Source organism: Erithacus rubecula (genome assembly GCF_903797595.1).
Source record: "Erithacus rubecula genome assembly, chromosome: 10".
Taxonomy (NCBI): Eukaryota; Metazoa; Chordata; class Aves; order Passeriformes; family Muscicapidae; genus Erithacus; species Erithacus rubecula.
This window is the reverse complement of record NC_136662.1, coordinates 24,878,601-24,894,637: the sequence shown is the minus strand read 5'-3', so window position 1 is coordinate 24,894,637 and position 16,037 is coordinate 24,878,601. Positions and strand designations below refer to the sequence as shown.

Genomic DNA, 16,037 nt, shown 5'->3' with positions numbered 1-16,037 from the left:
TTGTGCAATTCCTTGACTCTGCAAAGCATCAATGGAACTCCATCACCCTTCCAAGCACTCAGTCTTTTCTTAATGTAGGTCTTGTTCTTTTACATGTGCCACAGAAAATTCATTGAGGGAGTCTTCTATTAATTTCAGCTCTTTTAATTTCTATTAAATTATATTAATTTCAGCACCTTTAATTCAAATGTATTTCAGATCCAAACTGTATAGGAAGAGAATTTTTGTGCTAATAGTTGCCTAGTATGGAAGGAACTCCTTTCTGACTACACAGAAGTGACACAGCACCAGCTGGTAGGATTTTTTCTGACTCTGTGCCAACACTAAGGTCAGGTGAGGCTAAAACCCAACAGAAGATGCATGACTCCTTTATTTTAACACAAGCCCACTGAAATTACACCTCAATTCCTCCTCAAATCTGCAGAGGTCTGTGCTTCTCACACTGCTTGTCAAGTCAGTGATTGTGGCAGAGAAGCTTCCATTCTCTGTCCATCATATCAACCACTGGAAATTCATATTTTAACTTTCACAAGACAGGCCTTCTTGTACTGGGACACTACAGTAGCTGAATAAGTTTTTCTTAAGAAAAACAGGCATTTGATGCACAAGAATCTCCACAACAAAAACATTATTTAAAATATATCTCCTTTACCTTTTTGTCTACAAATATTTCTTGAAATTAACTTTTGTGATTTTGTAAAGTCCAGTTAGATGGAAGAAATACCTGAATATAGCAGAGGATATTTTTAAAATGGCAAACCCATATTTTTCCTTTCATGGCCATTGGTCATTGAAGCATGGCCAGGATATGCCAGAACTGAAAAAAAAAAAAATAGCAATAGGGTAAATAATGTACCATTTATTTATTTAATAGTATTGTAAATGTATTTAATAATAATTTTTTAAATTTAATTTACAAAAATACATATTAAATTTATTTAATAGTAATTGCTATTGTCATTGTCCCATGGGTTTGAAGACAATTTTCAGTGTCTGGCTATGTTTACTGAGTTCAGCTTACAGGCCTTGCAATTAATACCTTCTGAAAACAGCAGAGAAATTCCACCTCTTCTACCAAAAGGTTATTCTGTCTAGGAAAACTGGGGCTTCAATGACAGCAAGAGCCTGAAAAAAACCCCTAGACTTTAAGTTTGCCCCCCACTGCCCAAGGGCAGGGCAAGAGAATAAGCACATGTTTTATTTCTTACATTTTTTGGGGGGCCAAAAAACAAACAACGTATAGTAATGGTTCATTTTATGTAGGTGAAATGTTCAGGGATCCTACAAATAATCTCTGCAAGTGAGGAAAAACTCAGTGGGCATTATTTTATTCAAGTGAATATATGCATATCTCTGTTAAAGCAAGGTGCCAACCAAGCCACTCTACCCTCTCCCCGTTCCAGCTGGGCAGTGGAGAGAAAAGATGAAAAACAACTAAAAAAAAACCCCCCAACCATTATGTTATTTGCACCTTTCCAGCTCTCAGGGCAAAGCACAGCACTGAGGGCTGCTCTGGGAGCATGAACACCACCTCAGCCAGACCCACTGCACCACTGGAGTAGAAGCATCTCCTCTGTGGCCAGGTGATACTGATACAATTATATAGCAAAATTCTATATATGGCATGTTTGCCTCTATAACGAGCAACTACAGGGCTTGTTTAGATATGCAGGTCAATTTATGGGTGCAAGCAGTAGCTGGAAATGCAACACATGAATATGTGAAGCATTGTTTCCCAAGAAAAATAGGAATGCTGGACACAGGCAATTAAGCACTCCCTACGTTTTCTGCATGAATATGCAAATTTGACATTCAAATCAGACTTCTAAAAAAAATTTCACCCAAGTTAAAACACGAAGAACATAAGCAGTCCAAAGCTTAAGTCTTTTTGCTCTAACTTTAATTACTTGCCATAATTTCATTTAAGGGCAAGGCACTTTAGTAGGTTATCATTCTGCTCCTCCCAACTGTTTCAAAAGTCAAGTACAGTTTCCCCTGACACATCACATTGTGGATGGAATTTTTAGATGGAGAATTTACAGCAAAGTAGCATGCAGGGAATTCATTATAGCTGGGGGAAGGAAGTCACTGCAAGAAGGTGACAATATTGTTTGCATAATGGGTTTGCCTATTGCAAACTAAGAGTAACTACTGAACTGCCTTAATAAATTACATACATTTTTCACTAGTTAAAGAGAAGCTCTTAGAAGGTTCTGGAGGAAAGAGGATCAAAAGGTTGATCATGTAAAGTAGAAAAAGAAATATTATGGCATAAGCTGTTAAAATGTGTTTACCAACACAGATATACACTGCTGGTAAATGCAGATGTACAGGACAAAGGACTCTAATGGCCTCTAATTCAGGGCAACAAGACTTTAGAGAAGGGAGATTTTGGTGCCCCACTCCCCCCCTCACATGATTCTGCTGCAGACAGGGTCCCAATATGGATTTAGCATTTTTGGTAGAGATTTTTGGTAGGTTTCTGCCTCATTCAAGTACAGTTTTGTTCAATTGTTTGTGACTTCAGTACTCTGCCCTAAAATGAGATTTTATAATATCATATTTTAAGGCCATTGGTTATTAACACCACTGAACAAAAGACATAATAATCCTCTATGAACCTTTAACTCTGCTTTAGAATGATTTTGAGGGCTCAAATCAAACTGTGGTGGCAATTAGGTCTTGGAGTTGACCACAGGGAAAGATCTGTGTTGCAATTCCAAAGTAACTTTTTTAACCTTTTGATAATGGACATAATCTTTTCTGAGCAGCCTATTCCTGTGGAATGTGGCAAGGTGCTGGAGTTAGATCATCTTTAAGGTCCCTTCCCAAATGAAATATTCCATCATTCTGTGATTCTATGAAGTGAATAAAGTCAGAATACTCTTTCTTGTTAAATCTGAAGTGGAAAATAACTGGAAGAGTTGATACTACCTGAGGAAACCAAGTTGTCCTGCTCTGTAGGTGAAAGAAAGTGGCAGGGAGATTAAGAGAGCACAATGGAATAAAGACCAGACTATGTCCACTGCACCTCTGGATGCAATGAAATAGAAACTCCACCTTATTGTGGAGTGTCTGAGTCAAAGACTGATGAAGTCAGTCTTTTTTATAGGGAAGGTGAGATTGCTCAGGCTCACAATCCTCCTGGGCTGATTAAAACTACCTTTGGTACCAACGAGCTGCAAAGCAAGTTCAGCCTAGGACATCACTAGAGAGAAGAAGAAACCTGAAGAAAAGAGCAGAAAGGCATTAGTACACCAGCAAATCGCTTCTTATACATTTTGTGTGTCTTTCTTCCGCACATGCAGTGACAGGATGGACATTGCAGTACCGAGCGCTGCCGTGACGGTGCTGCTGCCCCTGTGCTCTTGGTCCATCCCAGTCACACACCACGTCTGTCCTTTGTTTTCTCCGAGTTTTTAATCAGTCTTGGAAAATGGAGAGGACCCTTACTGAATGTTTTGAATCCCAATCCTATTCAACAGTTATCGCAGGCTTGATGTGCAGCAGTCTTTGTTAAGGAACCCACAATATTTACACAAACAGGCTGACCTTTTAAATCGGCATTTTGTCAGGAGGAGCTGAAGGGGAGGAGATAAGGGGAGAGAGAGGACACGGGAGCCTTTGCTACCTGTTACTCTAAGAGAAATCATATCCTGAGGCAAAGAGACCTTATGTTTTTATAACTGCATAAAGAATCGTATATATGTCTACATGTTTAACAGCGACTATTCCTGAAATGTACACTGATTTTTTTGTTTTTTTACAAACTGGATCATCCTTTGTACACACCTTTTCTTACATCCCTGCTAAAGAAAAAAATCAATAAAGCCCCCAGCAGCGGAAATCATTGCTAAGATCAGCTCACTTCACTGAGCAATGCGTGGAGTGAATTTGTGAGCATAAAAATGATTAAATATGCTGAGAGGAACAAACCAATGTGATGCCAAAGGAATCTTGTGTTTCTGCGGTTTCCGACTTTTTCCTAGCAGATTCTAGAAACATAAAACTGCCAGACTGTCAAACAGGCACGAATGCTTCACACTGGTAATCACAGAGATAATAAAAAGAAGATAAAAAGCTTCTTAATAAAAAAACCCAGAAATTACTCTCTCTTTAAAAGACCGCTTACAGCACGGCAGACAAGTGCTGGTGTAAAGCTGGTGATCACTCCATATTGCCTAGCACATACATCACATAACCTGCGTGTGCCTATTGATCCTGCTAAGCATGAGGAGCACACAGCCGTGCTACACTGCAGGGATGCCACAGCTCCCTGCACGCTGCTCCCTGACACGGCTGGCTGTCCGTTCACTCGCGATGAGCTCCCAGCCCAACTACACCCGGGGAAAAGCGTTTTTATTAGCCGCGAACGCATTACAGCACGGGGGTAGAAAGGGGACCGGGAGGGAGGGGGACATACATCAAGCTCCATAAATGCTGCCCCTGCCTCCCTCCCCACACACCTTCAAATTCCGCACACATTCCGGAGTCACTATGCGAGGAAAAGGATGGTTTTCCCACCGAGCCAGGTCATTATTTCCGTGCCGAGAACCTGGCAGCATCGAGAAGCGGCGGAAATGGAACGGCGATGCTCCGCTTACCCGGGGCAGGAGAGGGACGGGGTGATGAGCAGGGACATTTCCACCCATCCTCTCTCCCCACAAACGCGATGTCGAGTCCCTGTCCAGCCCCCAGAGCAGCTTTTCCCCGCTCCAGGATCTCTGCAGCCCTTCCGTGCCGGGCTCGGAGGGAGAGCGGCGCCTGCCGGGGAGGATGCGAGGTGGGGAGGAGGGCTGCAGAAAATACGAAATAAAAAGATGAGAAACAAAAGGCTGTCCGAGGTTTGGGGACCAGGTATATTCTTACCTGGTCGGTCTCGCCGCCGCGGTTGGTTGGGTTGCGGCTGCAGGAGGAGGAGGAGGAGGAGGAGGAGGCGGAGGAAGGATGCTGGTGCCGCGCCACCCGCAGCCTGCGGGCGCGCTGTCCCCGTGCCCAGCCCGCTCCCGGGAGCCCAGCCCGGGCTATCGCTCTCCCCACCTCGGGCTCGGCTCCCCGCATCCCCTCTCCCCGAGCAGAGCGTCACCGCCCGGCCCCGGCTGCGGCTGCCGGGATGAGCCCCCGCCGCTCTCCGGCTCTCCCGGCTCGCTGCGGCTCCCGGCTCTTCGGTGCGGTCTTGTCCGTGTTCCACCTGTGTGGGCAAAGCCCCTCTCCTCCTGCCTGCGGCTGAGATCCCACAATTATTTTTTTTTTTCCTCGAGAATCGCTTCCATCACCACCAAAAAAACCCACACCTACCCCAGCGAATCCCATCCCTCTTCGCAACTCCTCTTGCTATTCGGGTTTGCTTCCCTCTCTCCTCCTCCTTCTCCCCTCCCTCTTTTCCCCCCTTTTGGGTTTGGAGCCTCTCTCTGCCCTACACACACGCACAGACAGGCACGCACGGTGTAAATGGGTTGTCACACACACAGAACCGCTGCTGGTTCCCAAAGTCCCCCCACCCTGCTCAGCCTTCCTCTAGCTTGAAGCCGCAGATCATGGACTATATGCTTGGAGCCGGGATACGTTTTATTCCCAGCCGCTTCGCCTCCTGCAATTTCACCCGGTGAGTAGGATTGATTTCGCGTTCAGGTGGCGTGTTTCCAGCAGGAAGGACACTAAAAACAGCAGGGAAAAATAAAAATAAAAGATCAATTTTTAAAAGTTTTTCTTCCCCTTGCTCCTGAACTGGTTGGCTCCACTTTTTAAAAACTCGAAGGAATTAGGAAACAACAGTTCCCTGCTCACATCCATTCCCAGTCACCGCGCTCGGCGCTGATTGCAGCGCGCACCGCAGCATCGCTTCCAGAGCCTGCACCTTTCCACTGCTTATTCATCACATTTTATTAATGTTTCCATCAGCATGGTACCTGCTCCATTCCTCGGGTTAACCCTTGCAGTGGCTCGCATGGACTCTGGAAGGGCTCAGTGTTTCTCCCCGTGCCGGGGAAAGGACAGGATTGCTGGTGGCTGAGGGAGCCGGGAGCGTGCCTGGGGAATGTCTGGGAGCCTGCGGGGGGAGATCAGGTGGAAAAGTTAATTGCTCGTCCCCATCCCCTGAAGAACTTGGACAGGACTGGGGGAGGAGAAGGATTCTCAGAAGGGATAGGAAAGGATTTCCAGACCCCATGTCGTCTCGCATGTGGCAGTGGCCAGGCTGGGGTGGCTGGGGGTGCGGGGCAGCAGCGGGGTCGGCGGCCGGGGCTTCTGTCCTGCTGCTTCCAGGGCTTCTCTCCTGCCGCTGCCGCCGCTCCCTCCGCACCCTTTCCTCACGTCTCTATCCCATCGCACCTGATTTCATTTATCACTATTTTCGGGCATACCTGTACTTTTCACTGGCCAAAAATTGGCTCCTGAGGAGCGCAGGAAAACGTATGCCCACCTATACATGTACCTGATGGAGAAGTAGATGGTAGAAGTCGGGCTCTTGAATCAAGTAGGGGCTTCTTTGAAAGAAAAAGAGAGAAGAACCAAGGGAAATAAACATGTTACATTTAAAAAAAGAACAAGTGCCTTCAGAAAGTGCCTCGTGGTTGATACTTCCAGGATTTCATCGTCTCTAATTAGCGGCAGAGATCCACCCACGGTCAATAGCAGAAGGTAGGGAGGAAACACGCTATGTCTGGTGCTGAGGTATTGTCTGGGCTCCGTGTAACCCTGTCATTCGGGTGCAGGATAAGAGTGTGTGTATGTGTGTCTGTGTGTGCACGGTCATGTTTCCAAAGCAGTACCTGCAGAGATCACAAGGAAGGTGCTAAAGGCTTGTGAGCAGGTAGAGATGCCAGGGAGAAATAACAAGATCCGAATTTATTGCCTGGTGGCAGGCAGAAGAAGGGAAAGACCAATTCAATGCCAGTGTGTGCTCTCCCCTTGTTCTTCCCTCCACCCTCCCCCTCCCCACCCTGCTGCTTCCCCCCTCGGCCGCCAGATTGCTGGCTGATGTCTGGAAAGGAGTAGTGAAAAAGCCCTTCAAGCATGGGATTCCTTCCCCAGCTCCTCTCTTCTCCCACCAGCTCGAAGCCCCCATGCGCACTTAGCTCCTTCCAGCTCAGCGTCCTTCTCCTGGAGACTCCAGCAGGTTTTCCCATTCCCTCAGGCTTGCCCCTCTGCCCCCACCTCCTCTTGCCACGGCCCTTTCCACGAGACTGAGGTGATTAACCAAACCCCAGGCATTTCTCCTGAATTACCCGCCTCTGGCGCTGCTGCTGCCGGGATCTTCCCGCACCGGGCTGCTCAGGAAAGTTTCCGTGCAGGGAAACTCTAGGCAGGGAGTGCGTTTTAAAACCTCTACCTGATATTCAGTCTTTCCCCCCGCCCCCTCCTCAAACCTTTAGGAATGAAAAAGCCCCAAAACAATCCAGCAAATCCAGAGAGATTTATATTATAGTGGGAATAGCTCAGCCAGTGAGCATCTCCTTGCCGTGCTGCTTAAATGTTACCACTCTGCAGAAGAGATTTATGTGCCCATCAGCAGAATATTTAAGACCACTCGATATTCCCTCTGCTGACGGGGATGGGAGACACAGGATGAGGGGAGAGGAGTTGTTTAACTCACAGGGACTGTGATGGATGGCAGTAAAACGGTGTCTGGGCAGCAGAAGTGACACACGTTGGAGCGGGTGGCATTTCTACACTCAGCGGAAGGCGAGGGCATACACATCAACCGCCTTGCATACAACAAATAAATCAATGCAAGTAACGTGGGCTTAATGGGCGATTGCAACAAGCGACAGTCAGGCGTGGTAAATTGAGAAGATTCCCACTAGCCTTGATTTCCAGCATTCCGCACCCCCAGCCCAGGGATACCTTCTTACATGGGGCTGGATGGCTCCGAAAAAACAGAGGAATACCGGGCAGCAACCGGGCGGCTTTTGCTTTGCCATAGTTGGTTCTTCAGCTTTTTGTACGATACAGTGGCGGTGTGGAAATACCTCCCGAGCCCCGCGGCCAATTCCTGAGAGAACGCTCCCAAACACCTCCCTCCCCTGTATTTAGATGTCCAGGTTCCCCGCTTGCCTGTGTCTGGCTTCACTGCCAAGGATTACCTCCATCTCCCCCGAAGCTGCGTGGATTTGGGACTCCCTGTTGGCCGGGAGTTAATTTCCCCATTTCCCACACTGGCGGTGGCAGACGAACATCCAGGTGGGCGGCTCTGGCAAAGGGAACACATTTAAGGATGCGTGTCAGCGTCCATCCTGCCTTCTCATCTCCCTGCGCTTAACCTGCCCCGCTCCCCCGTGTGTCCCCGGGGGCAGGGGACAGGGCGGTGGTCCCGGGAAACACGCCGCCCTCCCCAGCAGCAAGCGGGACCCCCGGCTCGCCCCTCTCCCCATCCACGGCAGCTCGTTTTGTGGGGGGAAAGAGAAAACACCCCCCTCCAGGGGGGTCCGCCCGCAAAGGGTTAAGGCAGGGCTGCCGGGCGCTCCGGGCAGGAGTCCTGTGTGCGCCTCTGGGATGCACCAGCCAATCCCGGAGACAGCGGCGTGGGCTCGGGCGGCATGCTGCGAGAAGGGAGGGGGAGAAAATAGGGTGTAAACTGCCACCGCGCATCGCCAGGCAGACCTGCTCTTTGGGCTGCGATTTCTTAGAGACTTAGAGACCATCATGCATTTTAAAAAGGTAAGGGGCTTGGTTACCAACAGTCTATGCTGTGATTCACTGCCGAATTCAAGTCCATTTCCCGGGCAGCTTTCATTTAGTGATAAATTGTGTAGTGCAGAATGGGAACAAAGTGGAATGTGGCATGATTTACTGTTTGGGAGTCATTTTGAAATACTGTGTCAGCTTCGAGTTATTTCATGTAGAGATTGGGCAAGTGAATGCATGTGAAGTAAAGTGAATTCATGACTGGCAGAGAATTGTAATGTATGTGATCAGAGAAGGCTGTTCTGTTTTAGCAGCAAAATCAGTTATGGATCCAGATGAAATGAAGGCCGGTGTGAGATAGACCTGATTTTGAGAAAATGTAGAGTGTAATACAGACGCTTTATCTGACAAACAAGTCTGTCAGAAAAAACAAAAATAACTTAGTTCCTAGAAAACACCTGTGTTTATGAAATACAACATCACGAAAGAATGCTATAAAAAGAGGTGAAGGCAGAACCATACAGAGTCTGTATGTTCAGAGATGAGTGACTCTGACACATTAAGTGTACAGAGATAAAGCCAGAGTGACCCTGCTTACATCTACAGCATATAAGAAAAAACTTCAGGGAAGCAATCCGTTTAGATATCAGACTTCACAGACTGCTGTCATTGCTCAACTCCATCCCTACAAGGAGTTAGGGATGGAGTTTTAAATTCTTTTTAAGTAGGTGCTCTATCAGCTTTACCAAAAAACCAGCTTTGGGAATAGAAATATTTGACTGGGTCTCTTCTTCTCTCTATCTAAGCATTAGCAACAGACCCTCTGTCTCAGATATTGTTGCAGTGCTAATCAGCAGAGTTCCATCCAGAAACTACTTACAAATTCTTGCCTCCAACCATTTTTCCGTCTAAGACGTGTATAATTTAAGCAGGGGAGGAATAAAAAAAAAAGATCTGTGATATTTTCTGTAAACGGATCCATCTCCAGTGAAAGCAAACCTCCCAACAGATGCTGAGTTCACTGGAGTCGTGTTTGGGGTGCTTGTTCATGAAATGCTGAAACCCTGTGAGTGAAAACGTTAACTAGGAAACATGAAAACAAGCAGCTGAATGTTTTTACAGAGCTCAGTGCAGAAGGCAGCATTTGTACAACAAGCCAACAAAACAACTTGAGAATCTTCAAGTGATGTAGTCATCCCATCTCATCCCTCCCTGTATTTTTTTTACTCCAAATGCCTTTGTGAAGAATTAATTACAGAAGTCAATTCATTGTTTACACCTTGTTCAAAAATTTAGTTTTTGGTCGCATAGATTGCAGTGACTTTCCACTCCACTCAGTCCCAGACAATGATATATGGGACTAAAATATTTTTACTTAATTTGTATTAATTCAAAATCATATCTGATTGTGATCAGCCTCAGTAATTTCTTGCTTGAGATGCAACACCCATTGAAGACAAAAAGATCTTTTTACCAGCAAGCTTTCTTCTTCAGCAGTTTTTGAAAATCTAAATGGAAAACTGATTGATCAAACTTACCTAAGTTTTCCTTAGAAGAAAAAGAGTGATGATAATTTCTGGAAACATTGTTTTCTAGCTCTCAGGCATATCTCTTTCTTAATCCTCCCAAAGCTTCACTTCTCTCTAAAACCAGAAGTAGATATTTTTTTACTCTCCTGAAACACAAGTAATGTCATATGGGAGCAAAAAGAGCCCAAGTGCTCTTTGAGAAAGGTTGCCCTGAAACCACTGTCCTGTTAGAGCTACAGGTAGTAAACTACAGCCAATAATTTCATGGGGAAGTTATCTAACTTCTTCTTGATCTCATCCTAAATCATCATAGGAGAATATTTTTTAAAAATATATTTGCAACTACATTCTCTTCATGTCATTGTTTTCCTTTTGCTCAATATATGTGTGTTTAGTGAGGGCCTGATCTTGGCCAATTAAAGAAGATCAGAAAATCCCTATTAACTTCAAAAAAAGCCTGATCAATTTCCAAAACAATATTTTGGAACCAAAATGAATTTCAGATTTAGAAGAAAAAAAAGTGAGCATCATGAAGTTACAGGGTGTGTACTGAGCAGTTGGAGGCTTTGCATACCTTGAGTCAAATAGTATTAAAATACTAAAGAACTGAACAATTTGTGACCTGATCTTACATTGGTCTAGGCCTCAGAACTTTTTCATCATTGATAAATCAACGTTTTTCTGTATGAAGTTGAGGAATATTGAGAGAGCCCCACTGAGATGAAGGTAATCAGCACTTTGTGACTCAAGTCATCACCCTGCTGAAAACTGCAGTATGAATAAATTTGGTCTTCTAGCTTTGAAGTTTTTAATTTATCTGTACCACAGTTTGTGTGCACACAGAAAAAATAATTTTTATGTACATATGCATACATAGATATAAATATGCATGATATGCACTAGGCATCCTTCCACACCCATGGTCTGTATAATCACTTTTTTGCTCTGGCTGGTCCATGGGAATGATTATTTAGCCCAGTCTGTTTCCCATCTCCCACTGAAAGTCATCACCTGCTCCATGTGCCACAAAAAAATGTGCTGAGGACACTCTACCACATCAGAGCTTTTCAGCACTAACTAATGAGCCTCTCACAAAGGCCACAGATTCTGTTCCACCTTCAGAAGATGATTGACCAGGCAATATATATTGTTAGCTAAATTAACACTATTAAACTGTAGTGGTTTCTCTCATAATGAGGTGAGATGGTGAGGCTCGTGTGTCAGATACCTTTATTGTAACAGTTACATTAATGGGGAAAAATTCTGCTCATTTGCAGTTACACCTTTACTGCCACATCCACCAGCACCTGATTAACGAGAAAAGTGGTTTGTAAGGCACTTATTACACATTGGCAAGTAAAGGATGTAAATCTGGGGAATCAGAGCACTGCTCTATACCCTCAATCCCATATTATTCATGACTACTGAGAATTCTGTAGTCTGGGCTAATTTAGCTCTTTCAGAACTTATAAATCTACTGGAAATAACAAAAACACCTAGTTAAGTGAATATTGATGTCACTGAAGTCAAATGGGATTATTAAAATCCATTATAAATTTTACTTCTTAGTATTTTCTTTTATTCCTTTTTTTGATTTCTATTTCTAAGGAGGCTTTACCATCACTAGTGAAAAACTGCTAAATGCTGAAAAACAGCATCATGGATGGAGGTGGCAACCCAAGTGTATATTTTTATTTCACTGTTTCTCAGCTAAAACATTATTGATCCCTATTCATTAAAAATTTGCTGGTTAGAGAGAACACATACATGTTACAATTTCAATATTGAATAATTCCATATGGTTTGTACTTAATGCTCTGCCCTAAAGGTTAAAACTGGTGTAGTTAAGGACAGAGATGATACCACCTCTTTTTCTCCAGAATGTGGAGCTGCCTCAGCATTTCCTGGATTAATTTCCTTACTCCTTTAGGTGTGTACCAATATTTCTAAGGAAGATGCTTGTTTAGGTAAAGCAGCACTGTTTATGCAGGTCGAGACTCATCCTGCTGCCATTCTCTGGAGACTGTGGATTTATTTCACAGAGAGCCATTAGTTGGTGATGTTCTCTTTCTAAGTCACTGCTCCTGTGGGATGTGAATCTGACTCATTGCTTTAAAAGGAAAAGCTTTAGTAACTACCTAAGTACCCTTTAAGCTCTCTGTTAGCTTGAGTTTATTAGATTGATTCACATTCAAGAGATGGTAGTGGCTTTTTTTTTTTTTTTTTTTTTTTTTTTTTGGAAAGGTACTCATATATAAACCAGCTTAACTTCTACATGCTGGCTTATTTTGGCCAGGCAAAATTTAGAATATTTTGTCTGTCTTTCTGGAAAAATAGGCTATAAGGAAGAAAATTAATGATCCTCATACTCAGAGAGACTTCAGTGATCTGTAATTCCTCATAAACAGATGTATGTCTCTCATTCAGCACTCTATAGGTATTAATGAAAATTTAAAGCTCCTTAACAAATTTCTACTAAATAAGAATGTGTTTTTCTATGAGCTGCAACAAGAAATAGTGACAATTTTATACTTAGGTGGTTTTAGACTGGGTCATATATAAATTAAAAGAGTAGAAAGATTGCAATTCCCTGATGCAAACTCACTTTCACTCCTTGTAGCATGATATCCATAAGAAAGACATCTTTTATCAAACAGACTTATTTTTCTCTCTGATTTTGCAATTTCTTTTAATCTTGTCAAAAATCAAGTCTTGCAAGGCAGCTTTGGTGCTAGATTTATGTGAGATAGCAGACTGCCCAGTACACATAATTATTACTTGTACAATCAAGCTTTATCCATCCTGCACTGCAATTAGCTCCTGACTGGTTTGTTGGAGCTTGAATCTTTGCTCAGTCAGCCATAAAGTCCCTACTCTTGCTATAAAAAATTAATAGCTATAACATGAACATTTAAGAGGATCTGGCTACTGCTCATGCAGTGGCTACAGGCTTGGAACACTACAGCAAAGGGATTGTGGAAAAATAATGCAACTGTTTTTGAGGAGGACCAGCTGTAGAACAATGGTCTCTTGAAGCTTCTAGGAGTCCTGCCTTGGGATCCACAACAGGTGGTGTAAGTTTGTTGTTTTTTTCCTGCTAGAATGAATAAGTTGAAGATGAGGAACCTGAAAAGAGTTTTAACCATTCATGTATATCAGCTGAAAACCATGTATGCCAGCTGTGAAATCAGCTGTAAAATGTGCTGTGAGATCTGGAGCATTTTTGTCTGAGAGACATAAATAAAGAGGCAGAATAAAACCATTGCCATTCTATTAGATATCATTGTTAAGAAATGAAATATATAAAATAAACCATTCTTCTTTCAAGGCATCCAGAACAATACATTTAAAGAAAAACTTCATGCCATTAGATCTTTATGGATATTATTCTTCACTACTGGTCTAAGTTGTAACTACTAATTTTCACATGGAGAATAAAATCAAGGAGAGCATATTCAGCCTTAGCTAAAACTAGAGAGTTATGTCCCATGCCTGAGTCAGATCCTCTAAACTGAGAAAATCATTCTTAGGAATAAAAGAAGCTTCAACCACATTATTTGTGCATTATGTGAGGTAATATCTGAGGGGATGGAAGTACATGAAACTAGGTTGGATTTTGTAAATATGTCCCTATTGCAGTCAGTTCATTGCTATTTTGGTTCTCTTCTTAAGTCCAGAGAACAGTTATACACCACTATTTTTTCCTTCATTATTGTACAAACAATATTAGTTAGCACTCCAACAGCTTCAAAGAAACTTCTATTTTTGCCTGAGACTGACAATTCCTTTCCTCTCCATCCTTTTCCAGAGCATTTGTTGCAAAACCTCCAGGAACATAAATTTTCAGCTGCAACAAAAATAGTCAGCCACTCTGTTTGTGGAATAATCAACCTCCTTTTTATTTTATAACATTTTTGCCATCCAATAATTTCAAAGCATTTTACAAGCATTGGTTGTTCAGGCTTCATAATAGAAGCTGTCATTAAAAAAGGTTAAGGGACTTGGCAAGGCTTATAGTGCAAAATCAAAGTTGTACTCTAAGGTAACTCAGCTCCAAGTGCTCTCCTTTCTCTCTGTAACCTGAATCATCTTGAGTTCAACAATCTGTTGGCAAGCAAAGTTTCCTCCCACTCCATCCCATTTTAGCCCTTCTGCACTAATCAGTTATATTTGGATTTGTCCTCGGGCTTGAAAGCCTCTGGAACCAAAGCTTTAGTGTACAGTGTGTAAATTGCTGCTTCCTCCTATTCTAAATGGTAGCAGCTGTAAGAGCTTTGGGTTTAAAAACTAGTACAAGGATGAATTAAAAGAGGAAAGGGCTGTTTGTTTCTCTGGAATGGTTTACTGGATATAGCTAATTTACATTTGTCTTAGTCTCTTTGCATCCTACTGACACTTAGCTGTCAAATTGGGTCAGAAAACTTGCCTGGGGACTAAAATTATGAGTGAAAAGGAGATATGCTGCTGGAACTAATATATCATGACTTTTCAAGGATCATTTATTACTTAATTTTAGGGTGTAGTTTTTACAAATCCTGAGAACCAATTCAATTGCCATTAAAACACACCCAATGAGATTATCAGAGTGGAGAATGCTGGATGATTAGAAGTCAAGCATTCAGCTAAAAAAAACCCAACAACCCAGTAAGATGGAATGAAGACTTCTAAATATATGTCTCCTGTTGGGATTTTCTTCAAACTTGAAAGCTCCAGTATGCAAAATTGTATGTCAGAGCAGTACATGTCAGTCTGTGCTGGAGGAAATGCTGGACCAGAACCTCTCCCAAAGCTGTTATTTTTTTGTAGAGCCACTTCCAAAATTATTTCAAGAGAGCCTGCTCTGTTTGCCTTCTGACACTTTTCATACTATCAGATGCTTTAGCTGAAAATTTTTTGGAAAATCTGGGAGAATATTTAGCATAACTTGTGCAATGGAAGAGTGACTTAAAACTGAAATGTCATGCAGAGTTTTCATGCAGAGAGTTTTTGCACATAGGATAGTCCCTATGCACTTGTGGACTTGCAACCCCTGAGGACTTTTATGACTGCAAAAATGCAGTCATCCAGCCTGGAGCAGACTTCAAGCTCTTAAAGCATCAGGTTTTCAATGTCTTTGTGCCACCCTGGGTGTTGGTCAGAAACCCAGGGCTCAGCCAGGCTCATCCATTCCAGAAATCAGCTTCATTTTAGCTCCTTGTGTGACTGGTACCTGTTGCCTACCAAGTATTTTGGTGCTAGCCCACCCCAGTCAGCCCAAAGTGGGTGGAGGACTCAGGTAAGGCTGGTCAAGGGTATTGAAGCCTTTCTGTGGTCTCAGAGCCTTGACAGGTAATATCTTCCCCTCACTGGGCTCCTTGCAGAAACAGATTCACTCATTAAGGTAGAAAGACTGCAATGGCATTTTGGGGCTGCTGCTTTACATCATCAGCTAAAACACATAAAGGTCCATTTGCACAGGAGGATGAACTTAGATTAACAGATTCAAAAAGTACCTGAGGGAATTTATACATCATGATTTGGGCAGTAAAGGAAAAAATCAAGTCTTTTACAAATATCAGGACATCAAAGCAATCACCTCAGTACACCTGACAGCCAGCAGATACTGCATGGGCTGAGGAGGCTGGACTGGGAAGCAACAGAAAGCACATGGGGACAGCAGCTGAAGGCTCACAGGCATTGGCAGGAGTGAAATTCTGCAGGGACAGAGCAAATACCAAGGCAGGCCCTGTGACCAAAGGTTGTAACACTCAGCAAACAGCCCTCACATTCCAGACTGACTCAAGGGCAGCTGAAGAGGTTGGGCTGACATGTATTCTCTCTTTCCATGAGTGCATTTTATGTTTTCTCCTCTTCTGTGAAGGCAGGGATGAGGAAAAAAAATAG

The 16,037-nt window shown here is 43.4% G+C and overlaps 1 protein-coding gene across 3 annotated transcripts in view; it reads left to right on the top strand.

Moving 5' to 3' along the window:
• Window positions 1-4,913: 4,913 nt before the first annotated feature.
• Window positions 4,914-16,037, top strand: part of BRINP3 (BMP/retinoic acid inducible neural specific 3) — a 178,722-nt gene continuing 167,598 nt past the window's right edge. The window contains exon 1 of one of the 3 annotated variants that reach the window (XM_079314199.1): window positions 4,914-5,605. Coding sequence is in view for 1 of the 3 variants with exons in the window: in XM_079314201.1 (XP_079170327.1) it covers window positions 5,538-5,605 (68 nt within the window). In the remaining 2 variants the exon portion in view is untranslated. Of the gene's footprint in view, window positions 5,606-8,430; window positions 8,659-16,037 lie in introns of those variants that run through there. The other 2 variants (XM_079314201.1, XM_079314200.1) reach the window with 2 other exon arrangements.